The sequence below is a fragment of the Brassica rapa genome, chromosome A10, assembly GCF_000309985.2.
Source record: "Brassica rapa cultivar Chiifu-401-42 chromosome A10, CAAS_Brap_v3.01, whole genome shotgun sequence".
Taxonomy (NCBI): domain Eukaryota; kingdom Viridiplantae; phylum Streptophyta; class Magnoliopsida; order Brassicales; family Brassicaceae; genus Brassica; species Brassica rapa.
In genome coordinates this window covers 17111746-17123390 of record NC_024804.2, presented here as the reverse complement: position 1 = coordinate 17123390, position 11645 = coordinate 17111746, and the positions used below count along the sequence as shown (strand labels likewise).

The 11645-nt window shown below is 35.3% G+C and overlaps 3 protein-coding genes across 5 annotated transcripts; all 3 read left to right on the top strand.

Annotated features, from left to right (window-relative positions):
• Nucleotides 1–60: 60 nt before the first annotated feature.
• On the top strand, nt 61–1926 carry LOC103846582. Its single transcript, XM_009123526.3, has 2 exons — nt 61–502; nt 970–1926. The coding sequence occupies exons 1-2, from the start codon at nt 134–136 to the stop codon at nt 1759–1761; spliced, it is 1161 nt and encodes a 386-aa protein (XP_009121774.1). The 5' UTR covers nt 61–133; the 3' UTR covers nt 1762–1926.
• An 855-nt stretch (nt 1927–2781) lies between these two features.
• Nucleotides 2782–7278, top strand: LOC103846581 (4-substituted benzoates-glutamate ligase GH3.12). 3 transcript variants are annotated; one of them, XM_009123523.3, is made up of 5 exons: nt 2782–3010; nt 4078–4373; nt 4455–4556; nt 4827–5605; nt 6590–7278. In XM_009123523.3, the coding sequence occupies exons 2-5, from the start codon at nt 4090–4092 to the stop codon at nt 7135–7137; spliced, it is 1713 nt and encodes a 570-aa protein (XP_009121771.1). In that variant the 5' UTR covers nt 2782–3010; nt 4078–4089; the 3' UTR covers nt 7138–7278. The 3 variants fall into 3 exon arrangements, with proteins under 3 accessions (XP_009121771.1, XP_009121773.1, XP_018511191.1); XM_009123525.3 differs by having other exon boundaries at nt 2819–3028; XM_018655675.2 differs by lacking the exon at nt 2782–3010 and having other exon boundaries at nt 3050–4373.
• A 240-nt stretch (nt 7279–7518) lies between these two features.
• LOC103846580 (ethylene-responsive transcription factor ERF113) lies at nt 7519–10446 on the top strand. Its single transcript, XM_009123522.3, has 2 exons — nt 7519–8318; nt 9766–10446. Exons 1-2 carry the CDS (start codon nt 8204–8206, stop codon nt 10302–10304), a joined length of 654 nt encoding a protein of 217 aa, XP_009121770.1. The 5' UTR covers nt 7519–8203; the 3' UTR covers nt 10305–10446.
• Nucleotides 10447–11645: the final 1199 nt, after the last annotated feature.

Genomic DNA, 11645 nt, shown 5'->3' with positions numbered 1-11645 from the left:
CGATAATGGGCCCAGGAGCGAGATAAAAAAAGCCCATTTAGAAGTTTAAATTTATTTCATCTTCTTAAATTAAGTACAATCAGAAGAGATCACGCATGAGGCGGTTTTACATTCTTCCCCAAATCGATCTGTGATGGCCGGCGAAGATTTTCAGTCTCGCGTCGAGAAGATCTTCGGATCTCTCGCCTTCTCCCGCTCCACGTCTTCTACTACTACCTCCACGTCTTCTGCGGCGCCGCTGCGGCAAACGCAATCGGGCTCGGTGTGGTCTCTCTCCGGCGCAGAAGTGGAGAAGCGGGAGTGGAAGCGAGAGCAGCTCGCTTCGTACGATAGGGAAGAGATGCCTTGTGCGTCATCGTTCGACGAGATTCTGAGACAGCAGAGGATCTCGAGCACTGATCGGAAGGAGGGAGAGGAAGGCGGTGACGAGGAGTTTGATGGTGATGATGATGATTGGAGCATCAGAGCATCCATGGGCCTTGACCGTACCCTCGACGATGAGGTATAATCAATTGTTTTTGGTTAGGCAAGGATTGTGGAAATAAGGAAACGCTTACTCATATTAGCTTAAGTAAAACTAGGGAACAATTGGCTTCATATGTATTCATATCATTAAGATAATAGAGTTTTGTAGTATGTGAGTTGTCAACACAATGATCTTGATATGAACCTTTGTTCACACGAGAAAGAACTAGAAGATTTAGGCCAAGGCTCATATCAGTTTGAATTAACTTTAATCTCCAGGAGAGATTTAGCTTAGGGTTAAGAGGAAAGGTAGCCTAAATTTTCTAGTTCTTTCGCAAATTAAAAGGTTCTTGAATTTTCAATTTTTAGACTTAGTAGGAGAACATCTCGTTTTCTTTGATACTGAGCATTGTTTTCTTTGCCTTTTGCTGTGAAACAATTTTGTTTTTTTTAAACCATTGAAACAATTCCTCACGGCTTGAAATTTTTTGCTTCTTGACGCAGGACGAAGAAGATGAGTATGATAAGGTCGCACTAGGGAAAGAGGATGTTGGTAAAGGCGTGTCTATGGAAGATGTCATTTCCAGACCGTGTGGTATGCGGATTCGTGATCCTCGTGCTAACCATGCTGCTGCAAAAATTAGGCTGAAGGAAGATGAACTCGAGGCCAACAAGTCTAGCCCTTCTGGCTTTATCCCCTCGAAGAGTAAAGAGCCAACACCGCACCCAGAAGAGTCTTCTAAATCTGTGCCACCGAAACCTATACTCAAAAGGAAGGAGAATAGTTCAGATTCTGAAGCGAGGACAAGTAAGCGAGTCAGGTTTGATGTCTCTGAAGAAACATCGAAGGAGCCTGAAGATAATTATTCAGTTGCTGCCTCCTTAAAAAGCGCATTGCCTCGGAGTAGAAGTGGTGCTCAGGTACCGGATTACTTGATAAATCCTTCCAAGTACACCTGTTACAGCTTTGATCCATCTTCGGAATTGAATGAGAAGTCCCAAACACAAGAGTACACGGACATTCCCAAGGATTCCGAAGGATTAGAAACTTCAGAGTCAGAATCCTTCAAGAAAGTCTCCTTTGTTCCGCAGAAGAAGACAAAGGACGTCAGAGAAGACGGTAGCAACTGTAGTGAGACGAAGACTGTTGATGCTGGTCGTGTGGCAGAAGACGAGAGACCAAGTGAAACAGAAGGTGGTGATACTGAAATAGGAGAATCAGAGAGCTGCAACCGTTTCCAAAGTAACGATCGTCAGTATCGTGCCAAGCAAAGTGTAGATGAAACTGATGTCTAGATAATTCGGTTTGGTTTGGGGTCAGTTGCAAAACATGTAGCGTCTTTTAGCAGTCTTATGTAAGACAACTTTGTAAGAAAAAAACTCAAAGCAGTTTGCCTTTGAGACTGGCTATGATTCCTTGCTTTCTAAAAAGTCATTTTATTATAAGTTTCTTTCGATTCATTTCAACAAGTTCTAATCTTTGACTGCTATGAACCAAATCATGGGTTCCATTTAATTGCTTCAAAGATTTTGCTTATATACCCAACTGAAAGATTCCTGTTGGGCATTAAAAGGCTTCATTCGGTACTGAAGTCTGGTGACTTGTTCAGGTTTGTGTATTATTAAACTAAATTTGAGGTCGACGAAAAAAACTAAATTAAGAGACTTATAGTAGGTTGTCCAAAAATAAAAAGAGACTTAGAAGACGGAGAAGGCCTCACCTAACCCAAGTGACCACGTCAGACCAGACTAAACTGAAAGTCATTAAGAAATAGAACCTAAAATCTTGCTGCTAATTAAATAGTGACTTTCAACACTGAAAATTACTTGGAACCTGGTTTTCTTTTTCCAGAGTGTTTCTCAGCAATATCCCTCAAGGTCCCAACTTGATAAAGTCCACTATTTTAAGGCTTTAGTTTGAAGGTCAAAATCATTTCTATTAAATATTTTGACTTCTAAGTTCTAACAGATCGATTAAATGTTGGGAACATGATCAAACATCAGTTTCTAAATCATTTGTTACTAAATTTAAATTATTCTGAATAAATAAATAAATAATATATAAATATCACTATTAGTATTTTATAATTCTATATTTAAATTTAATTTATTCTGAATAAATCATTTTATATTTGTCAACAAAAAATAAAAACTTAGGTTTAAGAAAAATGGAATAGAGTTAGTGGAATGGGAAAATATATTTCATAGCCATGAATGTGAAAAATAGACATTATTAATATGAGAAAAGGACAATAATTAATTTATTTGTTTTTCCTCTCTTGGACTAAAAACGCATTAGGACCAGTTGAAGATAATTTAACAATATTTCGTTTTTTTTTTAAACAAAAAAACATAGTACTGTTAGGTCGGATAAGACTACGATTGGAGATATCGTGAGAACCATATAATATCACTCTTTCGTACTGTGCTATTGTGTTTCTTGATATTTTTTAGTTTTTACATTTGTTTGATTTAATACATTTTCACAATTTTCTGCTCCATTGTGTGTGAATCAACATGGAGAAGAGAGAATAGTCTACTCCAGGTGAGTTTAAAGTCCTGCGTAAGTTTCGTTTGCTTTTCTGATTATCTTTACTTGTTTCAACAAAATAAAATATTTAAAACTATACTTATCACAGAAACAACAAGGTTTCCGATTGAATATTCTTGTATTGAAACTTAGTTTGTAATTTCTAGACCTTCGTCACGACTCACACGAATCCCAGCTAAATAGTTTTGTATTGGTTGACCAACAAAAAAAAATATAAAGTGAACTATCAATGGGGTCTTTGTGTATGAATATTATTTTCTTCAACAGAAGTTTCAACTTAATTTGGAAGAACAATGCATAAAGAAATTTCTTGTCGATTTTCCCTTAATTTCTCCACGTTTTCCTGCCTCTTTTGATCCTTATATTTTATTCCACAAGTCGCAGAATGTTGACGGTCGAATACTTGGCTACATGATAAATGGCTACCAAAAATTATTTTAAATAAATAAATACTTTCGTAATTTTACAAGCGTGGATATGTCAAACCAAACTGAATAATCAAAATTTATTGAACTCTTTTTTATAAAAAAAATTATCAACTAAACATATGTATATGACAAAAAAACATATGTGAAACACCTTCTAACGATTGATCTTAAGAATTGTCGCTGACCATGAATTCTCAGATGCCTAAGATTCGTATCATTAACGTTCATTCCACATTGTTAAGTCTATACAATGGTCCTTAATTAGAACCCCCAGGAATTAGTTAAGCTGTATCTTTCCATGTAACTTCAATTATATTGTCTTTGACAAAATCAGTTTCTTGTCATATTCCTGAAGTTTCTATATCATTACTCTTCTCATACACTACACGTACGTATATAATATGGCATGGAATCGTTCACACGGTGAGGTCTAAGTCGTCTAATCAATTAAACATATCGATCAAGTTGTGCTTTTCACTTACGACTTTTCTATAGTTAATCATCTAAACAATGACCCCAAACTTCCAATACTTTTGCTATATATAGGACTTAAGCATTCACTTTTTATCATATCATCAACAAAAAATCATACCCAACAAAAAAACATTCACTCTCTATCTTCATATCAATTAGAGAGAACCAAAAATGAAGCCAATCTCCAACAACGACGAAACATGGGATGCGACGCTGAAGGATTTAACGTCCAACGTGAAGGAGATACAAGACAATGTGTTGGAGGAGATAATCACACCTAACCTAAAAACAGAGTACCTCCAACGTTTTAACATGGATAGGTTCGATAAAAAGCTCTTCAAGAAGAACGTACCGGTCGTGTCCTATGAAGATATTAAGCCTGATATCGACCGTGTCGTTAATGGAGAGTCGTCAGATGTCATATCTGCTCGCCCTATTACGGGTTTCTTGCTAAGGTACAAACGAAACTCTCTCTAGCCTCTACTAATTATCTTGGTTCTTGTAAAACTAATTTCTTGAATTCTATTTTTGTATAGTTCGGGAACTTCAGGAGGAGCACAAAAGATGATGCCATGGAACAACAAGTACTTGGACAATTTAACATTTGCATACGATCTTCGTATGCATGTTATAACCAAGTAAGTCAAATACTGTATTTGAAAGATTGAAATATTGAATTTTTAAAAAATTTCATGTATATTAAAAATAATTAAATTTTGTTATAATAATGTGTATTAATTAAAATTTTGTTTTCATCAACTAACTATTAATTAAAATCTAAACATCAATTTTTCAAATATAAACAAAAAATCTAAAACATCATTCTTTTAAGTACTAGTTTTTTCTTGTATTGTTTTAACCATATCTATGATCAGACCAATAATGATGATTTTTTTGGTTCTGTCTAGGCATGTGAAAGGCTTGGAGGAAGGAAAAGGGATGATGTTTCTCTTCACTAAACAAGAAACCAAGACTCCTTCTGGCTTACTCGCTCGAGTCGCAACCAGCAGCTACTTCAAGAGCGACTATTTCACGAACCGACCATCCAACTGGTACTACTCGTACACAAGCCCAGATGAAGTCATCTTATGTTCCAACAACACACAAAGTCTCTACTGCCATTTGCTATGCGGCTTGCTCCAACGCGACGAGGTTGTGAGAATGGGTTCCATCTTCGCTTCAGTCATGGTCCGAGCAATCAAGTTCCTCGAAACTTACTGGGAAGAGTTGTGTTCAAACATCAGATCAGGCCGTCTCAGCGAGTGGATCACGGACCTCGGTTGTCGTAGTTCAGTGTCTTTGGTCCTTGGTGGACCACGTCCTGACTTGGCAGACACGATTGAGACTATCTGCAACCAGAGTTCTTGGAAAGGTATAGTCACAAGAATCTGGCCCAACACTAAGTATATTGAGACCGTTGTTACGGGTTCAATGGGACAGTATGTTCCCACGTTGAACTACTATTGCAGCGACTTGCCTCTCGTGTCAACGACTTACGGCTCTTCGGAGACTACGTTCGGGATCAATGTAGATCCTCTGTGCAAACCTGAAGATGTTTCTTATGCGTTCATGCCTAACATGTCTTACTTTGAGTTCATAACGATGGATGGAGAGAAACGTGATGTTGTCGACCTTCATGATGTGAAAATTGGGTGCACTTATGAACCTGTCGTCACAAACTTCGCCGGTGAGTTTAAAAAGAGAAATACTTGGGTTCACCCCCTAGGGTGAACCTCTAGGTTCACCAACCAATAGTGTTTGAGTATTTGATATTTGATATCTTTTAAAAAAGGAAATAAAATTGAATATCCAAATTAGATTATATCTTTAAAATCAAATAATAAAAATACATAAAAATAGTTACAAAAAATAAATAAATTAATATTATTAAGTCTTCAGCAAAATATTAAACCCTATACCCTAAATCCTAAACCCTATACCCTAAACGTTAAACCTTAAACTTTGGATAAACTTTAAACATTGGAAAATCTTAAACCCTAAATTATACATTAAAAATTAAATTTTAATAAAACTAAACCCTAAATCCTAATCACTAAACCCTAAACCCTTGGGTAAACTCTGAACCCTTGGGTAAATTCTAAACCCTTGGATAAATCATAAACTCTAGGATTTAATTTTAAGTATTTTTAATTTAGAGTTTATGATTTATCCAAGGGTTCAGGCTTTATCCACGGGTTTATGCTTTAGTGATTAGGGTTTAGGATTTAGGGTTTAGTCTTATTAAGATTTAGTTTTGATGTATGACTTAGGGTTTAAAATTTTCCAATGGTTTACGGTTTATCCAAGATTTAAGGTTTATAATTTAGGGTTTGGAGTTTAGAATTTAGGGTATAGGATTTAGTATTTTGCTAACATTTTAACAATATTTATTTATTTATTTTTTGTAACTATATTTATGTATTTTTATTGTTTTATTTTAAAAATCTATATCATATTTGGAAATTCAATTTTATTTCCTTTTTTAAAAGATATCAAATATCAAATACTCAAACACTATTGGTTGGTGAACCTAGAGGTTCACCTTAGGGGGTGAACCCAAGAATTTCTCGTTTAAAAACCATAATGACTTAAAAATATATTAATTAAAAAAATGACTTAAAAATATATTTAAATCTTTTTTTCTTATGGTTTGTTTTATTTTATTTTACAGGATTGTATAGAATGAGAGTGGGAGATGTTCTCTTGGTGACTGGTTTTTACAACAATGCACCTCAGTTTAGGTTTGTAAGAAGAGAGAACGTCGTCTTGAGCATCGATTCAGACAAAACCAACGAGGAAGATCTATTTAAGGCAGTGAGTCAAGCTAAGCTTGTTCTTGATTCGTCAGATCTCTTTCTTGAAGACTTCACCAGCTATGCGGACACCTCAACATTTCCTGGTCATTACGTGATTTATGTGGAAGTAAAGGCCAAAGGGGGGAACAATCATTTGGAACTCAATGAAGAGGTGTTCTCCAAGTGTTGTTCAGTGATGGAGGATTCGCTTGACAATGTTTACAAGAGATGTAGGTTCAAAGATGGATCAGTGGGGCCTTTGGAGATAAGAGTGGTGGATAAAGGGACGTTTGAGTCTCTCATGGACTTTTTTATCAACCAAGGTGCTTCCACTGGTCAGTACAAGACTCCTAGATGCATTAAATCAGGAAAGGCTTTAGAGCTCATGGAGGATCGTGTGGTTGCCAAATTCTTTAGTTCTTGAAATCAGGATAGCAGCCAATAAACATACATGTGCATGTGCTGTGTAGAAAGCTTTCTGAATTTTTTTGATTAATGCCTTATTTGAAATTCATCTGTAAAATTTGGAACACAATAATGCAAACTTTGACAATTTCCAAGTCTATTTTACTCGAGAAAACAGAGCATTCTATGAAACAGAGTGGTTGCAAACGGATATACATAGTAATGGGCTTACAAAAGCCCAAGAAAAGCCTAAAGAGGTTTGAAGTGAAACCTAAGCTACTTCTTTAGAAAAGCATAACAAAATGACATGCATCAACCTGGGCTATTTTTGTTTTTGCAAGTGTACTCTTAGAGGAAAATGAAAATAAAAGGTTTATAAGAAGAACGAAAAATTTGATATCATTTTCAAACTGTTTGCTATCCAATTTTAACAAATCTTGATAACAATAAATATCAAAAATCAATATCACATAAAATTTATATATGTTCATATTTACATATTTTTGGACAACATGTTCATGTTTACATCTATGTTAAAGCTTTCATAATTCTTACATCTATTAATCGTACAACTTTTATATAAAATAAAAAATAAAAATACCAACTAGTATCCGCACTCATTCCTAATTTGTGCGTGACACTGCTGCCAAAACATGCGAAGTAAGATCACAAAATAAAGATCGCAAAAAGGAGAAAAAGAGAACTATGAACTCAACGAACGGTCCCACCCGCACCATTCCAAAGTTTTTACTTGTTATTATCATATAGCTATATTATATTATATCATTTTTCTTGTAAATCCTTCTATATATAAACCCTTTTCTCAACTCTACTTTCCTCATAACATCAATATATCTATATACAGAAAACCCTTAATTGTCCTCCCAACTTCCTCATCACCAAGTCAAGCTCCATGCTCTAATCATTCCTTTGACTCACATATAGGTGCTGTGCTTTTCTTACCGTGTGTGTGTGCGAACACATAGTTTGTTGTAAAACTGGATCGGAGGTATGGAAAGGAATCGGTTCCACCGGAAACGTCAGCGGCGGAGAATCCGTCTTGGAATGAGTCTGATGTCACCGCCATGATATCATCTCTCAGCCGTGCCATCGAGTATCCAGCAGCCGACGGGCAAGAAAGGTCAGACTCTCCGGTCAAACAAGAGCTTAGTAAGTCGGATCAACTACAACAAGACCAAGGTAGTAACTAGTTCCATATTTAAATACCATAATTATCTTCACCATATGTCTCTAATAATTAACAGATTAATCGTTTTAGCTAGTGATGTTATTAATGATACGTTAAGTAACTAAAGACTTGCTAATAATTGAATTAGGAGGAAAGGACTTTGTATATATAGATTAGGTTTAAGTTCAATTCATATGCATTTAGTTTACGTAACGAACTTTCCTTCTGTCTTGGATTGAACCACCGATCAGTTTACTACTACTACGTGTCTATTCTTTAATACATCTAGATTTTGTTTCTATTCAAAGTACAAGTTAGGTAATATTTTATTAAGGTTTTAACTCGTCAAACATATAGTCTACATATGGCTTCTTACCTAACTCGTTACGAGTATTTTTTGACCACGCACGTTCCTTTGTTACTAAATTGTCTTTAATTGTTCTCCATCAACTTTATGCGTGTCATTTATCAATATTTTGAAGTATTCCAACATGACTAACTTGTTTTTCAGGTCGTTAAAAAGCGAAATATGCCATATTCAGAAGTAGTAATCAAAAATGAAGTCTTAGTTTATATTGAGCGGGTTTTCATAACATCACATTTTCTTCTTTGATTGTTGAGTTACGTTTACATGTGTCATCCTGTATGCACAAAAATGCAACCGAAAGTAATCATACATAGAAACAAATAAACCCGTGTTTTCTTTCTAGCGCGAAATTCAGTTGATTGACATTTTCTTTTATGAATAAATCTTTAGTTGATTACTAATAAGTCCTTGCTCAATTTTATTAGTTTTCTGCGAATTCTTAATGTCGATGCATGTAGAGGTTTGAATCTTTGAATATTTGGCTTGTCTGAGACAAGATGTGAGAAGAGTATTTTTGCTGGTTTGTGTAACTGAGAAAGTAATGAAATATAATTTTGGGTATATGTAGCTGGATTGAATCTGTTGATAGAGTTCCATCTTGAAGATGGTTAAATATAGTAAGACGATTCAAGCTTTGATTTCGGTCCACTCGAATATATCTATCCAGTCATTGAGCATATAAATAAACCCGATATATACTTAAATTTCAAGTTGAGTCAGTTATAACAAATTACGGCCTCTATATATATATTATTCCAATCCAAATTAAATAACATTTGAAATGTAATTTTTTAGAAGAAAAGTATATAGTATATTGTGCAAAGTTCCATAATCTACATGATTGATGCATCCAATTATAGTATTTTATGCATCATCTTTCGTTAATTAGACATAATCATTTTTTGTTCCTTTCAGGTAATAAACAGTTAAACTATTTCTCTCTCTTTTTTTCTTTGCCTTCAGTAATAGATGAATTCATATGTACTTACGTAGTATCTTCTTATGCATGTAGAATTCGTATGCGAACATTCTTTTTGTTTCTTTGTGTTACTTTCATGCAATAACTTTTTGCTTGTGACATATTCTTCAAGATCAACCAAGAAGAAAACACTATAGAGGGGTCAGGCAGCGACCATGGGGAAAATGGGCGGCCGAGATCCGTGACCCGAAGAAAGCAGCCCGTGTCTGGCTCGGGACTTTTGAGACAGCAGAGGAAGCCGCTTTCGCCTACGACCGAGCCGCCCTCAAATTCAAAGGCACCAAGGCTAAGCTAAACTTCCCTGAACACCTACAAGGTCCCTCGACCACAACCTATGTCGCATCTCAATCAGGAATTGATCATGTTCCAAGAGGAGGTAGTGAATTAATGAACTCACCTCCTCCTCTTCCTACTACGTGGCCAACGAATTATAACCAGGACATACTTCAATACGCTCAGTTGCTTACGAGTAACAATGACGTTGACTTATCGTACTACACGTCAAGTCTCTTAAGTCAGCAGCAACAGCCTTTCTCAACGCCTTCGTCTTCTTCTTCCTCGTTGAGTTCACAACAGCAGCAACAACTTCACCAGCAGCGTGAAGAGGAGAAGAACTATGGTTACCACTATTATAACTACCCAAGAGAATAATCTTAATTATTGTTGTTGGTCGAATTAGTCTCATAAATTATAATCATTACCATATTTTCGTTTGAATTGTTATTTTGGTTATTTCTGATAATGGCGGCAAGGAGGTGGCACCGGAAATTTGCATGTCCTTTGTTCCGTAACATCCTGTTTTTTTATCTTAATTGTTATGTCTATTTTTGGATAAACTATCTGACGAAAAGCTCTATATGCATTGAGAAGATACGGCCAAACAATTTATTTTGGTTTAAGAGTGCTCAAAACAATCACAGATGATCACTACGAATATCGCAATCACTAATCATTTAAAGAACAAAAAAAACGTGTTCAACTGTACACGCGAGCCTTTAATTAGTTAATCTTTCCATACTCATGTGTCTCCTTGTGTGCATGCATCTATCTATCTATACATGAATCGTTCGGTCGCTTTTATTTGAAAATTATGTTTTTATATATTTATTGATACATGTGAGAGTAGGACAAGCAAATTCGGTGTTAAGACTAAGACCGGGCTTGGCCCACCATAGATTGTACTTTAAACACCGTGTATCTTTTATTATTCTGCCTCGAGTTTGATTGGCCTTCCTCGTGATCCGTCTCAGAATATTTTCTGCATATGTTCCTTACACTATTTCGTTTCATAAAATAATACTATTAGAAAACTAAACATACTGCATACTCTTTTCTATAAATCAATAAACACTGTTTTCTGAATAAAATATTTCGTCCGCTTATAATATAGATTCCGGAAAGCATTTAATAAAATATAATTGGTTGACGTCACATTCCTTGTTTAGAAATTCAGAGGTTACTCTTTTTCGTATAAAAAGTTACTATGGAATATTTTTCGTATAAAATATAATTGGTTCACGTCACATTCATTTAATCTATGGAATAGTCTTTTTAACAGTCATTTAAATCGGCGTACTAGCTAGATACTTCAGAAAATGAGTCAAGTTCGAAGATGGGAAAATTAAAAAAAAAAAAAAAAATACTTTTTTGAACGAATTAAGAAGACAATTAATTATGTTTTGGTTTCTAATCAAAAGAGATACGCGTGCCTAGACTAGTTACTTCCTTTTCTTGCGGTTCTTTTCGGGGTGGTCTATTATTCTAAAATATTTTGAGTGGGTTTATAATTGATACTCCTATATGAGATTAGAGGAGATGATGTAGAAAGATCACTAAAGAGCTTCTTGAGAGTTACGCATGCGCAAAGCGCAAAGGGAAAATGGACCCATCCAACTTGGCTACGTCAAGTGTATTATTTTGGGGGCCATATTCCAGATCCCATGACCCAGTCTAATCATCTGTCAATACCAAAATAATTTTTTCACTTTTTTT